We start from the raw sequence: 26,490 nt of genomic DNA, 5'->3' as shown, positions 1-26,490 counted from the left end.
GGGCTGAATGGACATGCTTGTTGCTCACTTTTCCTTAAACGTGTTTGTGATTGGCTTGATAAGATGTTGGCAGATTGAAGCAGTCTTGTATAATAGCACATCTAGTATAAGTGTGTGCGTGTGCGTTTGTTTGAGAGAGAATTGAGGTATGAATTTGTGCTCCTAAATTCAGTGCCTTCACGTTGCCTCCCACTAGATGGCAGTGTTGACAACTGCCTTCCCGCGCACTGCAACTTCAATCTTGAAAAAGTTTGTAGTAATTTTACAGCAAGGCGTGGGCCTCAATACCACACATATTTCGTGTCTATTATGTAAAAGTGATCCTTTGCCTAACTCGACCCTTGGGGTATAAAGACTGTCCAAGTAATTTATGCGGCGTCATAACATTTTATTAACCAGGCTAATTACTTGATTACTTGCTATAGATGGTACAACAAAATAATATGATGCAAGTTTTATTTGCTCAAAAAAAAAAAAAAAAAAAAAAAAATCCAAAACAATGCCCATTGATGATTTTGAGATTTTGTAGGAAAGACAAAAAATATATACATTGCATGCATTGTCCACTGGATATTCTTAAAGGGGAAAAAAAAAGAAAAAGAAACATAATTAGAGGTTGCTGAAAGTGGGACCCCACTATTTGAAGTCCAGCGGTTTCCTAAGCTCTTATGCTGCTTTCAAGTGCAGTCGGACCTGTTAGATTAACCTGGGTAGCGCAGGGCAGCAGCTGCCCAACAGAGTGATAAACACATTCACCAAAGTGGGAAGAGGGTAGTGTTTTCCAGAACAGTATATAAATTAATAAAGTTGCCCAGAACACGAAACACATACTTGATGCAATTGAGTCACTCTGATTGTCCATCTACATCTTGATGTAGATGAAGTAGTTCAAAATGAAGTAGTTCTGTGCTTTTTGACTAATAAAAGGGGGAGGGGGGAGTATCAGAACAACTACTTTTGTCACAGGCTACATTTTCTTATAGAAAAGTCTCGAGTGCGAGAAGGATTGACTTAAGACTTCAGTTGCCGGAAATCTGAGTTTACGACGTGCACTCGAAGGCACCGCAGCGCACCGTACAGCTGTTATTAGTGACAGAGCGCCAGACTTGAGCGTGAAACTGGTCGGGAGCAGAGCAGCGCAAACACTGCGGATGTCTTTCCTCTCTAACTGGGGAGTTTGCGGAGTGAACGCACCGTTTTTTAATTTTCCTCTCCGTTTTTATCTTACTTTCTTTGTTTGGGGTATATTTTGTGTGTCTATGTAAGAGTTTGCTCCAATTGTTTTCTGATATGGCTGAGATGCCGCCGCCGCAGAGACAGCTTGTCGAAATAGACCCGGACTTCCAGCCTCTCTCACGCCCGCGCTCCTGCACGTGGCCCCTGCCCCGGCCGGAGGTCCTGGAGCCCGCCAGCTCCAACACCTCCTCCCCGGCACCGGCGGTCCAGCAGGAAGCGGGAGTGAACCCCGAGTTCATCAGTAACCTGGGCTTGCTGGAGGAGACCGGAGACTACGCAGAGTACGCGGAGCAGAAACCGCCGGTGCTGTGCGGTGACTTCCAGTGCCGGGAGGAGAGCTGCGTCCACCTGCAGGTGCGGCCGCACCCCCCTCAGCAGCTGCAGCAGCAGCAGCAGCCCCCGGGACCCCAGCTCCCGCATCAGCACCAGCAACAGGTGCCTCCTCCCGGTGTGGCTCCGCTGGGCGCCGCCGGCCAGAGGAAAAGCAGCTCGTCCCGTCGTAACGCCTGGGGGAATATGTCGTACGCCGACCTGATCACCAAGGCGATAGACAGCTCACCTGAGAAGAGGCTCACCTTGTCTCAGATTTACGAATGGATGGTCAAGAGCGTGCCTTACTTCAAAGATAAAGGAGACAGCAACAGCTCCGCGGGCTGGAAGGTGAGTGTCTCTCTCCCTCTCTCTCAGCGCGCACTTCTGTTGTGCAAGCATCCATTCATCTTTATAGCATGATCCTGAGGAGACTAAACTGTAGAGCAGCTGCGACGAAAGGATGACACTGAAACATCCCAAAGCGTGAAAACTAAAAACAAAAACAAAAAAACAAAATAAACAAAACACGATAGCCTTTTTAAAGATTTTTTCAGTCTCGTGGTCTCTGTAAAGGTATGCATAATTTCTGTGATAAGATTTGAATGAAAATGCAGCCAGTTTTGTTGTTGCTCTGCTACAACACAGGAAAAGGTCTTTTGTGATAAAAACTGGTTTCAACCTAGTCTACTGCTTCTTGTATTTTAGGAGTGAACAGTTTCGTTATTATTATGTTTTTAATCTTATTCCCATGTCCATTAGATATATGTGGTTTGGGAAGTGATGGAGGGAGATACTCCCCTGCCTTTGTAATTACTGCCCAAGTGCCAATGAGCAAGGCACTTAAACCTCAGCGGCCTTAGTGGAGCTGCTCAGTGCTCCCAGCTGTGACCTGTGTGTGAATGTGAAGCACGGCCAGCCTCGAAAAAAAGAGCATGTGTGCTCAGTCCGCTTTCCTTGTAGAAATAAAAGTTAGAAATCCATGGGTACAACAGTAAATCTCTACTAAACTGCCTGCTAATGACTGCTATTGGTTGTTGGGGTTATTAATTAACTTTGAACACTTTTGAAATCATTGTAATCTTAGTGCCCCACAGATTATCAATAGAACTGAGAGTCAATGGTAACAGCACTTGCTCTGTAGTTGTGGCAGCAAAAGGAAGAAGTGAAAGTTCTTGGTCAGGACAAGAGAATCTACATTATGTTTGCATTGATTGTAATGTACTGCTGTGTATTGCTGCTATGCTATGTATGACTTGTAAATATATACACAAGAATTAAGTGTTAACTGAAATCATAGTTTTGGCAATAAATAATGAAGGCATAAATGTAAAAATGAATTTAAATTAATATATTACAGATGTTATATCTACCAGCTCTCTAGTTATTCTGAGGTATCTTCTGTTGCCACTGATCTACAATAACACCAGCCTGGTGTCATAGTAAAGGTGTAGTGGGAGTCAGTCAGTGGGGCAGGTCCACAGAATATTTCCAAATCTATGTGGTGAATTGCCATGAAATTTTGTGACAACTTTCATATTGGCTGAGAGTGAAATCTGTCCATTATTCATGACCCTATGAGCTTCCTCAAGCACCACCAACAATAGTGCACTCTAATATCTCAAAATGTTTTCGCATAGCCATGAAATATGGTTACAGCATTCATGTTCACTAAATGATGATACTTGTCATGTTTGGTGACTCCATGACCTTTTCCTCTAGCGCCACCAGCTGGCCACAATGTTGTGACAGTGGTGGTGATGGTTGTACGAACTGAAATTGTGTAACAACATTGATGTCACCCAGAGGATGAAACCTGGCAACCCCGTGGCCTCTACTGCCACCAGCAGGCCCCGTGGGGCATCTGTGTTAGAAATGATGCACTTGTTGCAACAGTGTGTAGAAGGGGGTCTCAAACTTCTGATGACTGAGGGCCAATTTAGGGACCCGGTATTGGATTTAGGGCCACCTGAGAAAAAAAAAACTAAACCGTCCCACAAAACCGACCGAGATATTGTCCATTTTTCTCCATGAAGGAGCAAGAAAACTAAATGAAAACAAGGTGCTGTGAGGTATGAGGAGTTGGCAGCACCAATGTTACTTCTAGATGGACAGCTGAACTCTGAGACCCCAGTTACCTTTGCAGTCTTGGCATGATTTCCTCTGACCATAGTAGCATGTGGTTCTCAGATGCGTCAATGAGGAAACAAACAGCTGCAGAGCAGCAGAGTACTGCACCGGCGTTTATCTGACTGTTACCATCCCACAGATGTGATGGAGATGTTGCTGTCTCCTGTCCAGAGACAGATAAAACAGAAATGAGTGGATCAGGTTGATGGAGGTTACTAGAGGCTAAATATCCTGTCTGATTTTATCATTTCTAAGAACAAGGTTGGTTGAGGCACCAGAAGTCTTTCCCAGGCCGTATTCATGCTGGTCAACAAGTAGGGAGAGCAGTGCTGACAATAAAATCATGCCGCACATGTGGGAACACTTTTAGCACTGACAGAGACTTTAAATTAAAAAATGAGCCTACCTTATGTAAAAACTATGTCTTCAACTACAAATTCCTAATGTGGGATAAGAACAAATATTCCTATTTGCAAATATTACTCTTGGAAACAGCCTATCCAATATTAAACAAAACATACTTTTGAGTCTGGATATTTGTCACTTATGTGCTCAGTTTCACTGCATAAAGTTTTAAACTTGCTCCATAATTTATTATTCTTAAACAATCTTGACAAATTTGTATCTACTGTTAATTAGAATAGAATTTTCCATGAAGAAAAAATAGAAAAATATCACAGCCCTCACAAAAATGTAGTTAATCCTGGTCTCATTATATTCTCTATATTGAGATTATACAGTATATACTACACTAGGTGCCTTCAAGGTAAGGTATGCCGGCATTGCAATTACATTGCTACGGCAGATAGAAATTAAAGACAAAAGCAGGAAGAGTCGAAGTGGACCAAAGCCGTGGCAGATTTAAAACATGGGTGCTCTTAGGTGATTCTAAACCCTTTAAAACTTTTGTATTTCAGAATCCTACAGCTTGGCAGCCCTCCAAATAACCCTTCTGTTCCTGTGGGATTTAATTTTTAAGCTATGCCAGGAAATGCCTTTGTGAACCCTCAATCAAATTTCCATTGTTGAACACCCATATGTAAAAAGCTTGATCAGAGCCTGTGTTACGAATTACGCCTCTACCAAACCTCCCTTTCCTCCTTTTCTTAGTCGGTCTGCAATTCCTCAACTTAGGTTTCCTATTTTTTTCCCTTCTTACATATAGGTGCCGTGGATGGTGGGAATGCATACATATTTTTTTGCTGGGGTAGCAGCACTGAGTAAAATGTTCTGAGATCCCTTGACAATAACAGGAGGCAACGCAAACAGCTCAATCAGTGTTGGGGAGTGTGGGTAGGAGGGGAAGGGGGATGCTGGAAACAACGTCAAACATCCTCCATTCCTGAGCTGTGTGCTCATATCTTTGTGTCCCTGTCTTCTAGAGTTTCCTTAGCGGATGCCACAGCTTGGAGAAAGGGATTGTTGCTCTTTATCCTATCAGTTCCTTTTCTGCTCTCTCTCAGGACTTTTGCTGAAGGTGTTTGTGTTTGGCCAGGAGGAATTTGGGGGGTTTTGAGTATTGAAGTCTTTTTTACATTGTAAGCCAGTTTTACCCAGCAGTGAGATTATCGAGATTGTGCCGAAGACCATAGCTCATGCAATTCTTGCAGTAATATTATTACATTATTACATCACATGCAAATTCAAATTTTCAAGTTGTTTTTGGTTGCTCAAACGTTTTTCACATGAGGCAAACTGAGATCATTTTCATATTTGAAACACATTTTTAACAGCTTTAGTTTTCACATGCAGTCAGTCTTCTTTTGCAGAGTGCAATCAGTCAATTTTAAATAGGAAACAATCAGTCAAATAAATATAAAGGACTCCAGTAGTGAGGTGATGTTAGTGCTACATAAGAAGCTGGACTCTGATGATAAGTTAAAGTCTTTGCAGGGCTTTTCTTCTGTGGGGACAGAAGCCCAGAACTGACCCAAACCATCTGCAGCACAATCTGACATGCATAACTGGACATGAAAACCATCCCATCCTGTGACTCCTGTGTAGCTCGGGGACATGGAGTGTTGAGGGGGTCATGTGATCCTGCATGTAGCCTTCATGACCTTCTGCCAAACCGGGAATGAAAAACTTATTTAAACCCCTGATGACCCTAAAATTTCAAGCCCTATCCAGCATTCAACCACAACCTGATCCACTCTTTGAGATATTCAGATGGCTTAATTTTGTTAACTGAGCTCATACATGTTAAGGAAACATTCCAAACTGTTAGTCACCAAAGATCAGTCACCATTTACTGCTAAGATAACCAAAAAACATCATCACATGCCATGAAAGACAATGACAGTTTCTTTACGTGTGCCCCCACTCCACCCTTCTGACTGAAGAGCAGTCTCCTTACTGAGTACGTCACCTTGCTGCCTTTAATGATGAGTTCAAGTATACAATTTCTGACGTAAAGTCCCTTTTGCTGTCATTTTGGATCATTGTTTAACACATAAATCTAGCTCAGATGTTAGTGAGAAATTTGGCAGTTGCTCAACTCTTCACTATGCTGTAGTTTTCCCAGACAACAGCAGGATATTGTAGCTTTGGGATACTTTGGTGGGTTGGTGGGCTGCACCACATGCCATGAAACTGCACTATGATTGGTTTGAATCCATCTGATAATCTGTGTTGTCTGTTTTTTTCTGTCTATCCTACCAATAAAGCAGTAAAACCCTATGAAAATATTCTTCTGAAAATGATAACTTAACCTGTATATTTTTCAACAAATTGATACGCTGATACTTCAAACTCAACATTATTGAGCAGGCCCGGGGCCTATGATGTGGATTCCCAAATATCGTTTTCAACATTCTTGCCGGGCCTTGGAAGCGCCAGCTAATAGTTATTTTTACACTTTCCTGTTAAAAAAAACACAGCAGTCCCCCACAATGAACTATGATGCATTTCCTGCCGACTGGATGGAAAACAGTGCCATGTGTTAACATCCCCGCCCTGAAAAACACAAGGGTCAGGGTTGGAAAAAGAGGAGGGACAAACAGGGCAGACGCACAGCCCAGTGCAGGATGGCCTCTAGTCTGTACGTCTGTTTATATTTGCAGTTGTTTTATTCCATTTTCAGTATTGCCAGCACGTCGGAAAAGAAATCACTACAGTGTGTTATGTATCATATCTAGATGTTCGTGTTGATTTTAGACTCCACCTGCCTGAATGTACCTCACTGCAGTGACTGATAGTGATAAGGCGGGGACCCCATGGTGGGTTGAGGGCGTTTTGTTTGAACCTCTGTGATAATACGACTCCACCTAGAGTCCTGTAGGCGGGTGGACGGGAGGGCGAGGGCTGCTGCTGCTCGTGCTTCCTGTCTTCCTCTTGTCGTGGTTTCTTTATTTCCTTCTAGTGAACGTACTGCAGTTTGGTGTTCAAGATGCTTTCCCCTCCAGAGAAAGCCCTCAGCAACTGGGGGGACTGGTTCCCCTGGGATGCTGGTATGTTGGAGCATACAGTATGCAGGGTACTTTACCACCTTACTGGAACACAGTGTTTTTCTCAATGAACTGTGACCTTAAATTACACACAGGAAAAAGAAGCACCCCTGAGTTTAACTGGCACCCTGGTACAAGGCACTGGGAAATTTTACATATATGTGCACAGGTGTGCTTGTTATACAAGGTTAAAAGAGAGAAATTTTATCTGGAGGATTTACTTGAGCTGGAGACCTAAATTGCAAAAAAGGATTGAGTGCATCATCATTTGTAGTTTATTTGAACTTTATTTTAGTTGTGAAGTGCATAAGAGCCAGTGGTAAGCTAGATCAGTCATCATGACTTGCATGAGAGATGCAAGCTGGTGTGGTAACTTCTGCAGCAGTGCTTTACATAGCAACAGACATCGCTGCTGGTTGCCTATAGTGTGAGATCAAAGGCAGTTTGAAGTGATGCGTGCACTTGCAATCAGTGGTGCAGTAGTTTATCTTGGCTCTTACTCTATCAGCTATCAAAGTGTTAATGAGGGCCCTGTTAAAAGATTTAGGATCTCACCCACCTGACAGTACAAGTCAGTAGCCTGCAGCAGAGAGTGATCACCCTCCTGCTGCTGGCCCACTGCCTGACACCTGATGTCTGCACATGACCAGAGCACGAAGCAAAGCAGGAGTCAGTTAAGTTCAGCCAGGAATAAATAAACTACACATTTTGTAACATGAATGATTAGCCTGATGCAATGTGTAATGTTTTATCTATCATTAGACTGGTGGCTTGTGTAGGCTAGTTGGCTGCTCAACTCAACACCAAAGTTGCAGAATGAGTCTCTTCTTCATTATGTTGCAGATAGCTAGACAGTTATCACACAGGAAGAGTCACAGTGAATGACAACGGTGTGCCATTTCTGTGACGCTCACCTTGACTACACTTTGATTTGGAAGTAACAAGCTTGGATGGACATGCAGAGCTAAATGTATATATCTTATTTAATATAACATCAATATTACTACTACTGCTGCTACTGTTACTACTACTACTGATGATGATAATGATAATAATAATAATAATAATAATAATTCAAGCAAGCACTTCTAAGCTGACCTTTAAAAGTTCATGGAAAGAGACAGCAGACCCATAGCAAGACACTGAACAACAGGTGAGAGGCTGAAAGTGAATTCATGATGAGCTGAACTGCTCACTACCTGCAGCTGAACAAAGCCCACTAGATTGAGTTACAGTTGAGGAGAGTGCACGCCTGTGAAACTGCACAATTTGCAAAATGCAAATTGTGCTCTAGCCCAGGTGGAATGCAGCTTATTAGTAAACATCCTGAGCAGTGCTCATCTAAGTGATTTTTCTTGTTACAGTGCCAATATTACATACACTGATTTTGATCCAACTTACCTTCGTCATGTATACTACAGTGCCTCAAATAATATTGATAAATAGCTATCAGTTTTAGGGTTGTGCTATGATTCATTAATTGCACTGATGCATAAATTCTGCCAATCAAAGGATGACTCACTCTTACACTGGCCTGAATCTGTATAAAATGTTTTGAATCTATTGATTTGTGACCTGATGTGGTAATGTAACACAATGCTATAAATTACAACTTTATTGTCAACATTTTTTTTAATAGAATAAATAATGTTTTATTAATTAAGTGATTTATTTTTCCACATTTCAGGAGACAAAGGACAGTCTTACATTATGACACGCGTTTATTAATGGATTTAAAGTTTTGGCTGAAAGAACACAAGTCATTAACCTGAATTGCAGTTTACAAACTTCAGTTGAACCAAATCGCTCCAAAAAAAAAATAAAATAAAATAAAAAAATAAAAAGGTTTGAAATCGAATCACAATTAGTGTATCCTGAATCAAATTTAAATGTTGTTAAGCCAAAGTTTAACGCCCTTCCCAAGGTGCTCAGTGTGGATGAGCTCTGAAAGTGCAAGTATTGTGGTGATGAAAGGTAAGCCAGTGTGCTGGACATGTCATACTGGAAGAGGAACTTGTGGGTACAGATTTCCACAATATTTGTTTATGGACTATGAGTAAATATGCCATAGTACACAGTATTGTGCTAGAAGTACACAGTACACAGAGGCTTTGTGCATTTTCTTTTGCTGCAAACAATATTTCAGGATGCAAACTAATTTACTGTATTAAATAATAGAACAAAGGAAATTCTGGACATTTTGTGTCATACTTTGCATGTTTTCGGAAGAGGTTTTAAATTGTTTGTTTCTGAGTTCAGCTTTGGGATGCAGGCCTGAAAAGAGAAGTGGTAAAAGAAGCAAGAGAAAAGGCTGAATGACTACCAGCCATTTGTCTTGGGATCACAAGGTTAAAAGGGGAGGCATGAACTTAAGAGGCCCACTGAAAACTTCAAGTAACCCCATGAAGAAAAGGAGGCTAGGGGTATGGGCTTTCAAAGAGAAGCAAGCAGGGCTTGAGGGAAGGAGGGGAGCAGGCAGTCAGCTGACTGGCTGAGGCCTGAGTACAGTCCACTGTCTATATATGTGTGTGAGTCTATGGAATGTGTGGTATGTGGGTTTCTGCATTGTCCTCCAGCCTTCACAGGATAATAATCCCCCTATATATTATGTTCACACAAAGAACCTGGCCTCAGATCCATTATGCAAAAACATAAAGGCCATGGGTGCTGAAGGAGGGTTGAGGAGGGTTAAAGCAAAGAATTATGGTGTGAAGAAAGAGAAACACAATCAGAAGTAATTGAGATTAGCAAGAGATCCTGTAAAAACTAGTTGGCCTTTTTACCTTGTAAGTTGGGCAAAGATTGTGTGTCATTCAGGATTAGAACACAAGTTTCTAATCACCATGTGCTGCACTGGTTGGAAAGCTATCTATCTATCTATCTATCTATCTATCTATCTATCTATCTATCTATCTATCTATCTATCTATCTATATGTATATACATATATAGATATAGATATATAGATGTAGACATATCTGTACTATATATATACACATATATTTATCAAACACTGCATCTCACATGAAGTTGCACCTACAACGGGTGTTTCGTTTTGAGTGTTGCACCTCACTGTGTCTAAAATGAGAACTTACTCAATGCATGCTCGTCTGGTGCTAAGCTGTCAACATAAAGTTCTGTGGCTCTCCAGTCCTTTTCATGCACCATTTTGAAGCCACTGTGAAAGTAGGTCACCCAGCTTGGTGCTCAGTATGTTCATTAGGCAGCCTGCATTATGCCTGTGACCATTAGAGGTGAGATGATCTCCATGTTGAGCTTGAGTGCTCTTCATCTGCAGCCATGGTTGCCTTTTCACAGGTCTGCCACAGAAACCGAAGTGTCAGGCTCAGGCTCAGCCCTGCTTGCTCTTCCTGGGTCAGAGGAGAAAAGGGGGTGTGGGGTGCACAGGAAGACAGCATCAGGAAGTGGTTAGTCCATGTACTGTAATCTCTGCAGGCAGTGTGTTCTCTGAATTTATTCAGAAATTTAGAAAAGACAGTCAGCTGCTTTTGTATAAAGACTATCGGTCTTCTTGATCAAATATCAGCAATATAAATTTTATTCTTGTCCCCAGTGGGATTTTATATCCTGTAACATACACTATATTACCAAAAGTATTCGCTCACCTGCCTTTACTCATACTATGAACTGAAGTGCCATCCCATTCCTAACCCATAGAGTTCAATATGATGTCGGTCCACCTTTTGCAGCTATTACAGCTTCAACTCTTCTGGGAAGACTGTCCACAAGGTTGAGGAGAGTGTTTATAGGAATTTTTGACCATTCTTCCAAAAGCGCATTGGTGAGGTCACACACTGATGTTGGTCGAGAAGGCCTGGCTCTCAGTCTCCGCTCTAATTCATCCCAAAGGTGTTCTATCGGGTTCAGGTCAGGACTCTGTGCAGGCCAGTCAAGTTCATCCACACCAGACTCTGTCATCCATGTCTTTATGGACCTTGCTTTGTGCACTGGTGCACAGTCATGTTGGAAGAGGAAGGGGCCCGCTCCAAACTGTTCCCACAAGGTTGGGAGCATGGAATTGTCCAAAATGTTTTGGTATCCTGAAGCATTCAAAGTTCCTTTCACTGGAACTAAGGGGCCAAGCCCAGCTCCTGAAAAACAACCCCACACCATAATTCCTCCTCCACCAAATTTCACAGTCGGCACAATGCAGTCTGAAATGTACCGTTCTCCTGGCAACCTCCAAACCCAGACTCGTCCATCAGATTGCCAGATGGAAAAGCGTGATTCATCACTCCAGAGAACGCGTCTCCACTGCTCTAGAGGCCAGTGGCGGCGTGCTTTACACCATTGCATCCGACGCTTTGCATTGCACTTGGTGATGTGTGGCTTGGCTGCAGCTGCTCGGCCATGGAAACCCATTCCATGAAGCTCTCTGCGTACTGTACTTGGGCTAATCTGAAGGTCACATGAAGTTTGTAGCTCTGTAGCAATTGACTGTGCAGAAAGTCGGCGACCTCTTTGCACTATGCGCTTCAGCATCCGCTGACCCCTCTCCGTCACTTTACTTGGCCTACCACTTCGTGGCTGAGTTGCTGTTGTTCCCAAACGCTTCCATTTTGTTATAATAGAGCTGACAGTTGACTGTGGAATATTTAGGAGCGAGGAAATTTCACGACTGGATTTGTTGCACAGGTGGCATCCTATGACAGTTCCACGCTGGAATTCACTGAGCTCCTGAGAGCGGCCCATTCTTTCACAAATGTCTTGTTTCACAGTCTGCATGCCTGAGTGCTTGATTTTATACACCTGTGGCCAGGCCAAGTGATTAGGACACCTGATTCTGATCATTTGAATGGGTGAGCGAATACTTTTGGTAATATAGTGTATCTAGACATGATTATCTTAGAACAGGGGTGTCAGACCACGTAGATTTTCATTTCTAGCTGACTTTCAAACAGAGAGAGGGGACTCATCAGTGAAATCACCTGGTGGAGGTTTTGGTTGGAATGAAAAGCTGCAGCCCCTTGGCCCTCCATGGCACATGGTGCAACACCCCTGGCATAGAAGAGAAAAATCCACAGTGGTGACCTAACATTGCCATACTATGGATATAGGTCACTTAGTAGGTCACACACAATGTCATTATCTCACCAGCTTTTAATGAAAGGGGCACTTTGCAAAATCACTAGTAATTAATTTAAGTGATGACCTTTTAGACTCAACTGACATAAACACGGAATAAACACACAATTTATTTATCAGTTTGACAAATGATGAAACCATGTCGACTCATCCATCTTATTATGTGCTTACTCCACTTTTTTTTTTTTTCAGTCTAAATGTCCTCAAATAAGTCGACCTGCAGTAATTTTGCATTGGTCACCTTTAAAAGTTGATAAAGGATGTATGATATTAGTTTTTTTTTTTTTTTTTTTTTTTGTCTATTTGATATGTTGATATTTTTCTGGCTCTTTTGTTTGATGCCAATAATTGCACATATTTTTCCACCTAATTACAGAGAACATCAAGTCTCTCTGTAGTGGAATTAACTATTTATTATTAAATGTATTGGATTTTGTGCTGATATCCGATATAGCGATATTCATTTTTAAACCTTTATCAGCTGGTACCAGTAGCGTGCCATTATTGTCATGGTGAAAAAAAAAGCTAAATTAAAATGTATAAATACATAGCTTGGTTTTTTTATGTTTTGGTTGAAACTTTGTTGCACAAGACCACTGTTTAGCTGGAAACAGCGCTTCTCTCACTGTCTGCAATCATTCAGAAAAAGGTAACCCATCGTCAAAGTTTCTGGCACTGTGTCAAAACAATAATGCTCAAGCTGCCCTTCACTGTCTGGTGCATCTTTCTCCCTGTCTTACACCACTCAGGCCTTGCATCAGCCCTCTGCACTGAAATAAAACATAGTTAGTGATCTGAGCAGCAATTTGCCTCCAGCAGCGGGTCTCTTGGGGGTTCCTCTGTCTGTGGTTGTGCCCAGCGCTGCATGTTAAAGCATGGACCATTGAGAGGGAAGCAGCTCTCTCTGTCTCTCTGTCTGGCTGCACCTGTCCCTGCAACTGGGCCTTGTTTGTTTACTTATCCTGTGACCGTTACTGCAAGCCTCATGCTTCACTAAACTAAGAACAGCAGCTGTGTCAATTAGATTGTTTTGAAGTCCAGTAGGAGGAGTCTGATGTTGGAGTTGTTTCTCAAGAGAATGAAGATAACTAGATGAATGAAACTGTAAGATCACTGCCAGGTTTCTCTTGTGTTGATGTTAATGCTCATAGATGATATTGAGATCATGTGGCATTATTGTAAAGGGTTGAAGATGGTGGATAATTGTCCTATTGAAAATTGATAGCATAATTAGGTTAGCACAGTGGCACACTTGGTTGTATCTGAGTCATTTAGGTTCATGGCAGCAGTCGACATAGATGGATGACTGCACTCTGCTGCATTGCATTTACAGTATGCTGCCCACATGTGGCATTTCTGAAGGCACACTGTAAATAGCTTGTGTCAGAGGAGAATAGACCTTTCCCATGTCAAGTGTCCTTGCACCAGCTGACCTGGCACCAGTGTGACAACACAACTGAGGAAATCCTCAGTCTAGCAGCAGTTTCTGTTAGATCCAGCATCGTTCTTAAACACTGCAACTGAGAAAAGTTGCTGCTTTAAAAAGCTTTACTGGTTTTATTAACTTACTCACCACAACCAGATTACAAAATATTATATTTTAGGGGAGCTGAGATGCAGTAATGAGTAGGGTGTTTGAGCAATAAGCCACTAGAGTCCATGCTTTAAAGTGACTCTGAATACACTCTAACATGGATCTCTAACATTGATGTAATGGACAGCAAAAACAGCATGCCATTGATGAAAAATAATGTCTGCAGATATGCAACAAATATTTTACTTATAGCTGGCAGCAATTATATAACAATAGATAAATGATGTTCTTCCGCCAAGAGATATGATTTTGAAACAGTACTGTAATATAGTGGTTATTAAGGAGCACATAAGAACTGGTATGAATAGTGAACCTCAGTTGGCTCTTTAAAGGTACTGTGAATAAGAGTTGCCCTATGCTATGGCACAAAATGACCATTATGTATCTGTGGGAGGGTTGGTGGGGTTGTTGATGAATAGCTGTAGAGATTTCTGGCTTTCAAAACTGTTTTTTTTTTTTTTTTTTTTTTTTTTTTTTCAGCTCTGGTTCATTTTTGGAACAAACCTCCAGCTCTAATGGCATTTCAAGACACTCCCCCCACCCCTTCACACACTCACACACTTTCATACACACTTTTACATTTTCTGTTGTGCAAATGTAACAGCATCACAGGACATTTTATCAAGCCCCCAAAACAAGGACTACTGACAAAGCAGTCTTATAACATTTGCTTCTGTTAACTACATGTTTCTTTTAAATTTCTAATAAACTGCGCACCTCGTCTCTGATGTTAAAATGTGGTTATTATTTAACTGTTGATGTTATCGCAATTCTTTGGTTTCTGCCAGGTACAGATTTATCAGGCACTTCACAACTGCTTCAGAGGCGGCTCAGCCAATCAGAACTGAGGACCGAAACTATCTGTTTTATAAAATAGAAAACTCAGACCGCCTCGGGCTGACATTTCAGAGTAATTGTGTGTGAGAGGGGCACCTCTTGAACTAGTGAGGCAGGGGTTTGTCTTTTGTTCTCTTTGGGCTGAGGTGAGATCTGTCTCAGACGAGGATTATCCCAGACGGACTAGGAGAATGCCTCCTCCCATGGCCCAGTCATGCGATACATGATCTTTTGTGGGCACTAATCAGAGCCCATAGACATTTGCATATCACCCGCAAAAACAGCCAAGTGTGTGCAAGACATGCAGTTTGGTTTGTGTGTGTTTTTTCCCCACTAAGTCTGAGTTTTGCAGATGAGAACACTGCTCATCTTAGGTCCTCCACCAATGACTCATTTCCTGTTTCATGTTCAGTTACAGATTGAGAGTGCTTAAAAAGCGAAAGAAACAGAGACATGGTTTTTGTAGCGAGAAAATTGTTCCTATACAAATTAACAGATTAGCACAGCATTTTTTGGGCTATGTGGTGACTGTATACTCCACCTCTTGATTGTGAGTCTCCAGCCTGCGTGCGCTGGCTGTGCTCCGGCACAGGAAGACCTCTCTTAATGGAGCCAGATGAAGACAAGGGAGGAGTCTGGCTCAGGAGAGGGGCTTCTTGTTTTGGTGAGTCAGAAGAGCAGACGGTCCAAGCCAGCGCGTCACATCTGATGCTTCCTCTCCTCTCCCTGCTCCTGCTGCAGCCTGTTTGCATGTTTCTGTCAGCACCGGCTGAGGAGCTCGTGTTCAGCACACAGTGAACTCATTGACCCCGGCTCTCGGCAAAAACATTCCCATCTCTCTCTGCCACCCTCCCCAGCCTTGCTTTGAACTCTGTAACCTCTACTCTCTTTCTGTCTCACATTAACTTTCTCATGTATTTACACACCCTGCCTGGACTCCTGTGAACAGGCTTCACAAGGCTACTGCTGATATGCACCGCCGCTGTCGACCTTTACGTGACTGAGCACCCTCGTATGCGAAAAGTTATCCAAATAATGCTCAGAGCAGTTTTACATTTGTTATAGGTGGCAGCGTGTGTTCATGTGTGGTGCATTACCATAGTGCAGACTGTATTCTACAAAAAATGGCATTAAATTGTGTCCACCCTTTGCTTCCCATTTGTAAATAGAGATACACACTCACTGGATGTGTGGCCAATATCTACAGCCACAGAAGATAAAACAAACTTTTCATTTGAGGTGCTGTATAGATTAATCTTCACAAGATCCTATCACATTTATTGAAATATATTTTTGGCACATATCACAGCCTATCACAAAAGGAATATAAGGAATTGTGTTAAGAAATTTCCCATCATATAAAGTCATAACATAAGTATTATTAGTGCTCTTGAAATGAATAGTGACTAATAACTGTGAATTTAATCAAATGTAAATTAAATATCATAAATTACTTTTTTGGATAACAAGCCCAGCCCAGCTAATTAGTATGACACATAATGAATCATAATCTGATGATTAACACACACACACAATGCCTTTGCAGAAAGCCTAACCCCAACCTAGGACAGACATTTCAGGGACTCAGACAATCCCTCTATTGTTGTTGAATGTGAGCGTCTTTATCTCCATGCTCTGTATCCTTGTAGAATCCTGTGGTCGGGGACATCTGGCTTTACTAACTGCAGGGAGTTGCTTTTGCATTCGCATGGGTGTTTAGGGGAAATTCCCCGGTGGTGTCTTCTGTCTTATGTTGCAGTTTGGTCTATTTTTTTGTGCCCGGCATCCATCACAATAGTGAGTTCAACCTTGCGTGCTGGGAAGACTTTGTCCACAGAGACAACACTATATGCCTGTCTTTTGTTTGTCCTTCTTTCTGCTCTTCAGCAATCTTTGTTTTTCTAAATGAGGCATTTACCACAGGAGGCGCCTATGTATCCCTATTTTGGGTACATAACATAGCATTAGAGGAGACTGAATGATGGAGGCTTTGGGTTCATACATGTTAGCACAAGGCTAGATGTGACCACATACACAGATGTAAAAAAAAAAAACAAAAAAAAAACAGTGAACAAGATGGTTAATCCCAAAGAAATCTTATTTAAGAGAGTGCGTGATTTAGATTTTGCTCTGTTCTTACATAAATCTTTAAGATGTAGGCTTGCATATGACTTGTGGGTTTGAGTCAAGAGAGATACTCAGAGAAAAATGTATAGTCATTGGTGGACAAGCTGGATTACATGGATAGTTTAGCTGTTAGGCAAGGCTATGTGGTTTTTAAATATGCAGTAACACTAGGGGTTAATTGTAACATAAGTTGGCTAACGTAACTAACTAATGTAACTAACTTGAGGGGCACACTTTTGAATCACCTCTTCAATCATACAGTCAGGCGCACAACTTTTGCATGTGAGACAGGAGAGACATTCGACGTGAGTTTTGTTAGAATGAGGATCAACACACTCCCCTGCAGATATGATGAGTTCAATATGAAGTCCCATTTGACAGCAGTCAGCTAAAGTCATTCTCAGTTGACTGTTGACATTAAATAAACCCTGCTTTCAGTTTGCTGATTTTGTTCTTGTTCTCTCTTGCCCCTTTTCCGCCAGAAAAAACCTGGTGCTAGTTCGGAGCTGGTGCTAGAGCCGGTGCTTAACTGGTGCCAACGAAGAACCGGTTTGTTTTTCCACCGGTCAAGAGCAAAGTGGAGCCAAGTCAGAGCCACGTCATGACGTCTTCGGAAAACGTAATGACGGGTGCGCGAGACGCCCGCTCAGAATCACAATAACCATTATGAATGAATGATACTTTATTAATCCGTTGCAGGAAATTACATTGTCACGGCAGCTTCATCACTTCAACACACATAAAACTGCACACTCATACTATACAGCGGCTGCAGCGTCTCTGTTTCTGTCCGCCCGTCCTGTCCTGAAGCCGGTGAGACTGATCAGTGAGTCGGGGATGATGTTCGTGAGCCGCGTCTCAGTCAAGCATATAACGCTGCTTTCCCGATACAGTTTGTGTCCATATAATGCTGCTTTCCCGATACAGTTTCTGGCCCCGGGTGGAGCAGGATCTGGATTTATTAGCGATGCAAATACTGCTTGTGTCTTTACAAGCCTACATTTCAATACAGAGGCGAAAAACACAATTATTGCCGGCTACCTGTCGGATTCGCGATCGGAACGAATGACAGCTGTTTAGTTATAAAACGGGTGCTTCTCATCCTTAAATGTAATTTGCTGAGCCGCGTTCCATGCCGCTGTAAAATCAGTATAACCCACGGCTTCTCGGGGATTATTGTTTATGTTTATAGCGTTCGCAGTTCCTGTTTTGTTTTGTAACCCCGCCCACCAATGACGCGGTGGGCCGCGTCATCGGTTCTTTCTCTGGCTCCTGTTTAGCCCCTGCTCGGAGTCGGTGCTTGCCTAGCACCAATTTGGAACCAGTTTGGCCCCAGCTTGGGCCGTGGAAAACCAAAAAACTGGTGCTAAGTCAGGCACCGGCTCCGAACCAGCCCTGGTGGAAAAGGGGTATCTGTCCTGTTTTGGTGGTGCTGCATTGGGTGGAGGGGTCCTGGTAGTGGAAGAGTGAGAATTGGTATCACAGGTAAAACTAAGCGTAATTCACAGAAAACATGAATTTGCAGTAGCTGCCACCAGGTACATGCATGCATCCACATGTGCGTGGGTTCACACACGAACTCACAAACACTTGACCTCCATGGTTCTTAAGTATAAATCACACCACAGAAAGGGTCTGTGTGTATGTGTACATCTGCCTATCTGTGTGTGTGTGTGTGTGTGTTTTTCTACAAAGAGCAAGCCATAGAGCTGCAGCTAATGAAAACACTTTTCTCTCTTTTTTATCCTTAAATTCCTCAGGGATGGCTGTGTCTTTTTGGACACTGCAGAAAGAAAGGTCACGCCTGCTTTGAGAACAGTATCATTGTCCTGCTCTGTTATTGGCTTCAACTCAGAACACAGTAGTGGAAGACCTTGAGTACCTTTAAGCTCGAAATATTACACTTTTACATTCCCAAGTACAGCCTCACATTCAGACCTGTAACGATATATGTGAATTACTGTTTTGGAGAAAACATGACATTAGATTGACACAGCCATGCTCAAGTTCCATTAACAATATTACAAATACATGCTCAGCCATGTACAGGCACGCTCCATGACTTGTAAGGCCTCCCATTACATTCCTATTTTACCTGGAAGACTTGCATTAGATTAAATGGTCAGTGGTCAGCACACTGTTTACATGCATATGTCAGCTGCTGTTATGAAAGATTAAAAATAAACTAAAATAAATTGAAATGAACTTTGCTGACCTGATGATAAGCTTACCCAATAGTGGCCCTGAAGAAAACTGAGAGTCACATGTTGAGATGCGCGTTGGTCTGTCTAGTTGCCTTGCTCACGTACTAAATTATTTTGCTTCATTCAAAGACTTAGCGCCTTAGTTTTTTCCATGGTTGTCTACATCACCTTTATCAAGCAAGACTTCTTGGATTTTGTTTCTAAATGGCCTGAAACAATAGTGATCAGCTTGTAAGTCTTGCCCTTGTTTGTAGCTAGTGCACACAAACTCTTGCTGTCCCTCTAAGGAGAATCTATAGTCATGCTGTTTTTTGTTTAATCTATTTCATGTTATCACTTTCTTCCCCCATTCCATAGCAGAAACTATAACACGTACACACAACCAACACTTGATCTCTCTCAAAGCTACTATTGTCGTCCACGACTTTACTTTGTGACCGTATCTTACTTTGAGCCTCCCACTGGATTGGACAGCATGGCCAGACATGTCTCATGCAGTGTCCAACATGCAAGATCATCTGGCCTGCAAGCCTACCAAATATTTACATAAGAGTGTAAATTATACCACATATCCAATCTGTTCCTCACTCTTTCTCAATGTGTCAGGGCCTACAGAGTTTAAAGAGAGATGGAAAAAGTTTGGTAGACAAAATATTGTTAGCAAATGATATGGATATAAACATGCATCTTGTTCATCTGCTTGCTTTGGTATCACTCTGAATCCCCCCTTCTCCTCTACATATGAAAAATGACACAAATTCCCCCCTTGCAACTAAAACATTGTGTCATCCACCATTGAGCAGAAACCAGGTCTAATTCTGGGTCTTTGTGAATATGAGGATTTATTTGCATAAGAAGAATTTCATGGCTTCACCAACTGGAAAGCTTTTGAGTCATTTTTGAGTAAACTATTGTTCTTGAGGGACCTTAAATGCAACCAGAGATCATGTGATGGATGAGAGAATAGAAAACTAAAATCCCAAAATCACATTACAGCCTTACAACCCTGCTATTTCACAGCCACAAGAATGATCTTTTGTATTTGTTAAATTACAAATGATTCATTCTTTCTGCCCATCCAGAACTCCATCAGACATAACCTGTCCCTGCACAGTCGTTTTGTGCGCATGCAGAACGAGGGGACCGGGAAAAGCTCCTGGTGGATGCTGAACCCAGAGGGGGGAAAGAACGGCAAGTCACCTCGTCGCAGAGCTGCCTCAATGGACAACAACAGTAAGTTCGCCAAGAGCCGAGGAAGGGCCACAAAGAAAAAGGTACAGTGTCCTTTTATTAATACTATACTCACATCCTCACATTGGGGTTCAAAAGTCTGCAACCAAGAACTCTCTTTTTCATCATTTCATCAACAAAAAATACAAATTTTGTCCTCAAATGATAACAAGCTTACTATGATATCTTTCATTAATATATGTATGTCAGTCCATCTATCGAGGTTTGACCACATGATTTTTCACTAACCCTACTGAAACTAGGTTAATTGTAGTAAATGTTTAGAATTAGACCTGGGCAATATTGAGAAAGTCAAATATTGTAATATTTTTAACCAAGTACCACAATATTGATATTGTGACAATAGTGTAACAACAACTACTGGTACTTTAATGAGATATTTTACAAGAGATTTTTGAGAAACAGTCATTACTAAAGCAAACAATAGCTAGAAAAGTTCACCTCTTCATTGTGATGTAGCCATTAAAATAAGGAAAAGACAACATTTATGTCATATCACAATATTGCAATATCCAAATCCCAGACAATATCTATTCTCATATTAAAAAATCAATATAATAATGATATATTGCCCTGCCCTATTTATAATACACAGGTGTTTTTATGACTATCTGTGAAAGGTGTTGGTATTTCTCTATCTCCAGGTGGGTCTACAGGAAGGTGCTGAAGGAGGAGCAGGCAGCCCGGGCTCCCAGTACTCTAACTGGCTGGGAAGCCCCAACTCTCACAGTAATGATGACTTTGAAGCCTGGAACACCTTTAGGACACGTGCAAGCTCCGATGCTAGCACCCTGAGTGGCCGCCATTCCCCCTTCATCTCTGAACAGGACGACCTGGGGGAGTCTGATGTCCACATGGTGTATCCTGGAGGGGCAGGGACCAAGATAGCAGCCACCCTGCCCAGCCTGTCTGAGCTGACTGGATCTATGGGCCAACATGGCTCAGAGAATGTCATGGAGAGCCTGTTGGATAACCTTAACCTGCTCTCTCCCAAGAACCCCCAGATGAGCTCTGATGCCTCACATTCCTCAAACTCTGCTATGCTTCAGAATAGCCCCTACAACTCCGCTGGCATGGCTCCCCAGCCACAGCAAGACTACCATAAGTGCCTGTATGGCCAGGTGAGGATGAACTCCCTGTCCCCTGTCCCTTTACAGACTATTCCTGATGCCAAGTCTGGCTTTGGGGCATTCGAGAACCATTATAACTGCCCTCCAGGCCTCCTAAAGGAGCTGCTGACTGCAGATGCAGACCCCAATAGGGACATGATGCCCCCTAGGGAAGCAGTGGTATCTCAGGCTGGGAGGGGAGGGTGCCTACTGCCCAGTTACAACAGCCAAGGTCAGGTTGGGGGACATGATCGAGTAAAAATAATGAATCCTCCTCAGACTCACCCAGTTCCACAGGTGCATCCACAAGCTATACATAGCCAGGCCCCTTCAGCGTCACGGGACATGAATAGCTGCAAGATGATTCCTCTGACTAACCTGGCTGGTCTTGCAGGGCGTCCTCCTCAAATGACCAGCCTGAGGACATGTATGCAGCTGCCCCATAGCCACTCAGTACATGCTAATGGTGTTCCAACTGGCTACGGCGGCACTAATGGCTACAGTGAACCCGGGTCAGCTCACCCCCATACTCATCACCAGGAGCGGCTGCCCAGTGATCTGGACAACATGTCCATTGAGAGGTTTGAATGTGACATGGAGTCTGTCCTTCATGACACGCTCATGGATGGAGGGGCGCTGGACTTTAACTTTGACCCCACAGCTGGCCCACAGGGGATTCCCCAGAGGGTGAAGACTACCACACATAGCTGGGTGTCAGGCTAGGACACATGGTGGATCATATTACCGACACCCAAATAGGTGAGGCTCAGACAATTAGTTGGGAAGTAAAAATTTAAGTAAAACCACAAGAGAAAAAAAAGCCCACAGCATGTTGGCTATTTTTTAAATTCTTTCCATTTATGCTCACAGGTTTACCTAAGCAGGATGTCACTACTCGCCTTCAGTCAGAGAGAGGAAAAAATGAATCCAAAGAAGCCACTACCATCCCTTTCCACACGCAGAGCGTCTGACACAACTGCCAAACTGTACATGTGTCCTGAGTTACAGGTCTGTGTATAACAGTCTTATTGAATATTGCTGGGACAAACATGAAGCCACACTCTATTTACAATAAACAGTAGACAACAGAGACTGATAATTTCATCTGGCCTTATAGTCTTGTGTATACTGTTGCCAAGATAAAACAGTGAGAAATGCTGTTAGTCACAACAGTATCAAGGATGCTGGAAATAATTTTTATTTGCCTTATCAAGTTACTTCACAAACCAACATGATTGAATTAAAGCCTGCATTAGCTCTGTTTACAATTGCTTGTCAAAACTGGATATATTTTTGTTTAATCAGTTCAGAACTTGCAATACCTCTGGTGTTATTTTTTTTGTTGTTTTTTTATTCATGAAATATTGCTCTATATACTGTGTTTACTGCATCTGCCTATTACTTAACACATAACCAGGGTTTGGAAGTAACAGAACACATGTAACAGAATTATGTATTACAGATACTAAATACAAGTAGCGGTAATTCATTTCAGTTACAGTTTAAAATAGAGTAATCAGATTATAGTTACTTTTGAAAAATATTGAGATTACTGTTTGATTACTGCTGCAGATGCACAGAGAAGAGATAAGTGAAATACTTTTACCGCCTGGAGATACGTGAGCATTTTAATTTCAAGCAAGAAAATTGTTGAAACATAGCAGCGCAGTGCAAATTGTGTCAGAGTGGGATGATATTTCTTTCAGTATCAAAAGAAACCTCAAGAAACAGGCGGAACCTCAAAACTTCATGAAACATGTTGACCTGAGTCTTTTTACTGGGATAATTATCCTGAGCAGGATTCACTGGCCATCAAACTAAGTTACAATCACGCTCTCTGGTTAGGTCTTATCTTCTGTCATGAAATTTTAATCACATCTAGTGACAGTAAACTGCAGGTAGTCTGGGAATTAATGTACAACAAATCAAATCAAAAGTTCATGTTAAGATTTTATTTTACATTATTCAGTCACTTTGTTAAACATACCACCCTAATATTTATGAGAAACACAGTATTCTAAAAGTAATCTAAATTATTGCGATTAATTTAGTGATTTTGAGTAATATAACAGAATATGTTACAAATTACATTTTGGAGCATGCATTCAGTAACCTGTAATCCAGTCCAGTGAGTGTTTTGTTTGTTTAGAGTTACTTGGAGGAGTTTTTGTCCCATCAAGTGTAATGGCTGATAAATAATTTGCCAAGATTATTACACTTGAATTATAGATACATCTGTGTGTCATCTGCATAGCAGTGAAGATAGGAAAACCCCATTTAAATGACAAAAAGTGTAAAACTCAATGAAATATATTCGGTAATAAATGCAAACAACTTTCTATTTGATAGATGTGACTGATGCAAACCAATCAAAGGCTAATCCTGAATTACCCACCCACAGCCTCTTTCAAGTAGGATATCATGATCAGTACTGTGAAAGGCAACGCTGATGTCAAGCAATGAACATGACAAAACAGCAAAGTGGATCACTATATAACAGGGTCACTGATGGCATTTGGCATTTATTGGCATTTGGCATTTAATGACATTAGTGAAAAGAGCAGTGCTTTGAAAACCTAAAAGAAGTCTATCAATTCATTCATCATTTATAAAGGTATTTTTAACTGATGTTTTCCTTTATTCCTGCATGTAGGTTAAGCTTAGGTTTGCTCTAATTTTTTTAATTGTTCAGAGATTTTTTTTTTTTTTTTTTAGCAGTTTGCTATTCAGCAAGCTTGTAAACCATCCTTGTGCTGACATGGTCATGTTTATGCAGCACTTGAGGCGTATGCTGTATATAATGTATATACTTGAGATTTATTATTCTTAAGATTTTTTTCTGTCAAGTTGACTGGAATCAAAGTAAGAAATGTATTATATGACAGGTAATGAATTTTATTTCAATTATGAATGGTTATACATATCCCTGACATTATGTCATCAGTGTAACATTACTTTGCATCAGATTAAATGAGCCATCAGGTTCATCTATTACCAGTCAACTGTGGGTTGATTAAAGTTAAATTGCCATTCATGCAAATATATACAGTAATCCATTCTGAATGAATGCTCCCTGTCACAGTAAGGGTGTCATCATGTAGGAAACATAAAGCGCCCACAACTATGTTATTTTAATACATTCTTTATTTTATTTTATTTACATAATCTTAAAAATACACCAGTATTTCTGGTTCTAAAGATCTCATTTCAGTTTGACCTAAAAGAACACTTACTTGACTTAAAAGTATAAGTTACCTGTCTACATATAAAATGTTTTCTTGTAAATATTGTAAATATGTATGACGCTTAGGAAGCAAGAGTATTTCAAAGGGCTCATAATAGTTGTTAAACTGACTCTAAACAGATGGTGATCTACAAAGTTTAACTGATACAACACAGGATTTGCTCTGTCCTCTCTGGAAGTCTGATGCACCAAAGAGTTGTCAAACTTACCAAGCATTTTGGAGAAACTTCACTGTGCTTACATTGTCTCACCTGTGACGCTGTATATATTATTTTCTGTAGTAGTAAATGTAAGTTCATGAAGTGTTTGAATGCTAAATGACTTGTTACTGAACTTTGAATTATACCTAAGTGTTACATATTATAGTGTCTTAGACATGGCTGTTTACAAATTTCCATATTAATGATTATATGAACACTCATACCTCAAAATATTTTACCTCTGAAATTCTGAAGGGATTTTCCTGCCATTTTTTTTAGTCAGCCATTTTTCTTAGTCATTTTTGACATGTTATATATAAGTTGTGATATTTAAGCTTTATGTTCAAACCAGTTATGTTTATACAATGTCAGGGTGAAGCGTTGTACTGTCTTTGCATTTCTAATGTATTCTTGTGCTGGAAGACTATAGCCATTATTGTCTAGTAAATATTTTGTGAAATCACTGTAAATAAGTTACTATGAAATATAAATTATATGAAAGTATACATACAATTTTAGAAAACTGGGGTGAAATTATCTATCATACATTTTCTGTAACCTATTTGGACAGAAACTCAAGTAAATGAAGTATTCTCTGAATAGAAAGGTTTAATAATGTTATGGAAAATAGCTTTTAGCTTAAAAAAAAAAAAAGACTAGAAAAAATCCTACTTTATAAACAGTTTATTACAAAATAAATGGGATGGGACCATTTTTTTTTTAAATGAGTCAAAATGGCTATTTTGCACTTTTGAGTTTGTAAAACAGGTAAGATATTCTTATATGTCAAAATAAAGTTCTTGAGCCTGTTACATTTCATTATATAAACGCAGTAAATTGTATTTTGATATGTGAACTGCATCTGCAAAAGTTTTTTTTTTTTTTTTTTTCAGGAATACTGAAGTACATTCCTGTTTTCTCATTTACATACATGTATGTTTTTTTTTTTTTTTAAATAATGCAATACAAAGAATTCAAGGCTCATGTAACCCAAGTCAATGCATAAATTTAGATGTGAACTTTCAATTAAAGGAGGAAAAAAAGGAAAAATTGCATGTTTGTGTTTTCTATAGCAGCAGTGATATATTGTGAAAGAGTTGTTGCTTTTTTAGCTCTTCACTAATTCTGAAATCATGGATCAAATGGGTCAGGTTACTGCTTTTCGTGTGTTGGCTGATATATTTCCAAATCTGAGGTGTTTCGTCTCACCTTGTTTGTTCAGGGTCTCCACTCATGGAATTGATGGAATATCGTGGTTTTTTAAGTGGGAATTTGCCAAGTTCTCTGAGGAATTCGTGAAATATCAGGAAATTTTACAAACCGGTCACCACACAGGAATATGCCACATTTCTTTCATACATTTATTGCATTAGATCAGTTTTTTTTTTTTTTTTTTTTTTTTTTTAATGAATTACTGTTTGCTCATATATTTGTTCTTGTCACTGGTCTCACAACATCAGGAGTCTGTCCAGCAGCTGCATAAAGCCAAGCAAAACAATGCAACATGCAAGGTGGAAATGCACAATATGTTACATAAAATATGAGCTAATTAGCAACACACAAATTACTCATTATTCCCACATCTGGCTTGGACTAACTTGTTAAATAAGGCATAAATGGAGAGGGGCAAACCCAGGCTAAACAATGACAACCTCATCCCATTTTCCCACACTTGACACCAGTTTGGCCTCACACTGC

The 26,490-nt window shown here is 41.0% G+C and overlaps 1 protein-coding gene across 1 annotated transcript; it reads left to right on the top strand.

Annotated features, from left to right (window-relative positions):
- The first annotated feature begins 1,164 nt into the window (after nt 1-1,164).
- LOC115371481 (forkhead box protein O1-A-like) lies at nt 1,165-22,625 on the top strand. Its single transcript, XM_030068887.1, has 4 exons — nt 1,165-1,896; nt 20,071-20,262; nt 20,884-22,107; nt 22,219-22,625. The coding sequence occupies exons 1-3, from the start codon at nt 1,291-1,293 to the stop codon at nt 22,069-22,071; spliced, it is 1,986 nt and encodes a 661-aa protein (XP_029924747.1). The 5' UTR covers nt 1,165-1,290; the 3' UTR covers nt 22,072-22,107; nt 22,219-22,625.
- Nucleotides 22,626-26,490: the final 3,865 nt, after the last annotated feature.

Source organism: Myripristis murdjan, chromosome 14 (genome assembly GCF_902150065.1).
Source record: "Myripristis murdjan chromosome 14, fMyrMur1.1, whole genome shotgun sequence".
Taxonomy (NCBI): domain Eukaryota; kingdom Metazoa; phylum Chordata; class Actinopteri; order Holocentriformes; family Holocentridae; genus Myripristis; species Myripristis murdjan.
The sequence above is the reverse complement of the archived record's forward strand: the minus strand, read 5'-3'. Positions and strand labels throughout refer to the sequence as shown.

Bases quoted from the DNA above. Each gene is read 5' to 3' on its own strand.
- LOC115371481 (XM_030068887.1), top strand. From the start codon at position 1,291: ATGGCTGAGATGCCGCCGCCGCAGAGACAGCTTGTCGAAATAGACCCG. The intron at 1,897-20,070 runs GTGAGTGTCTCT...CTGCCCATCCAG, and splicing joins ACAGCTCCGCGGGCTGGAAG to AACTCCATCAGACATAACCT. The intron at 20,263-20,883 runs GTACAGTGTCCT...CTCTATCTCCAG, and splicing joins GAAGGGCCACAAAGAAAAAG to GTGGGTCTACAGGAAGGTGC.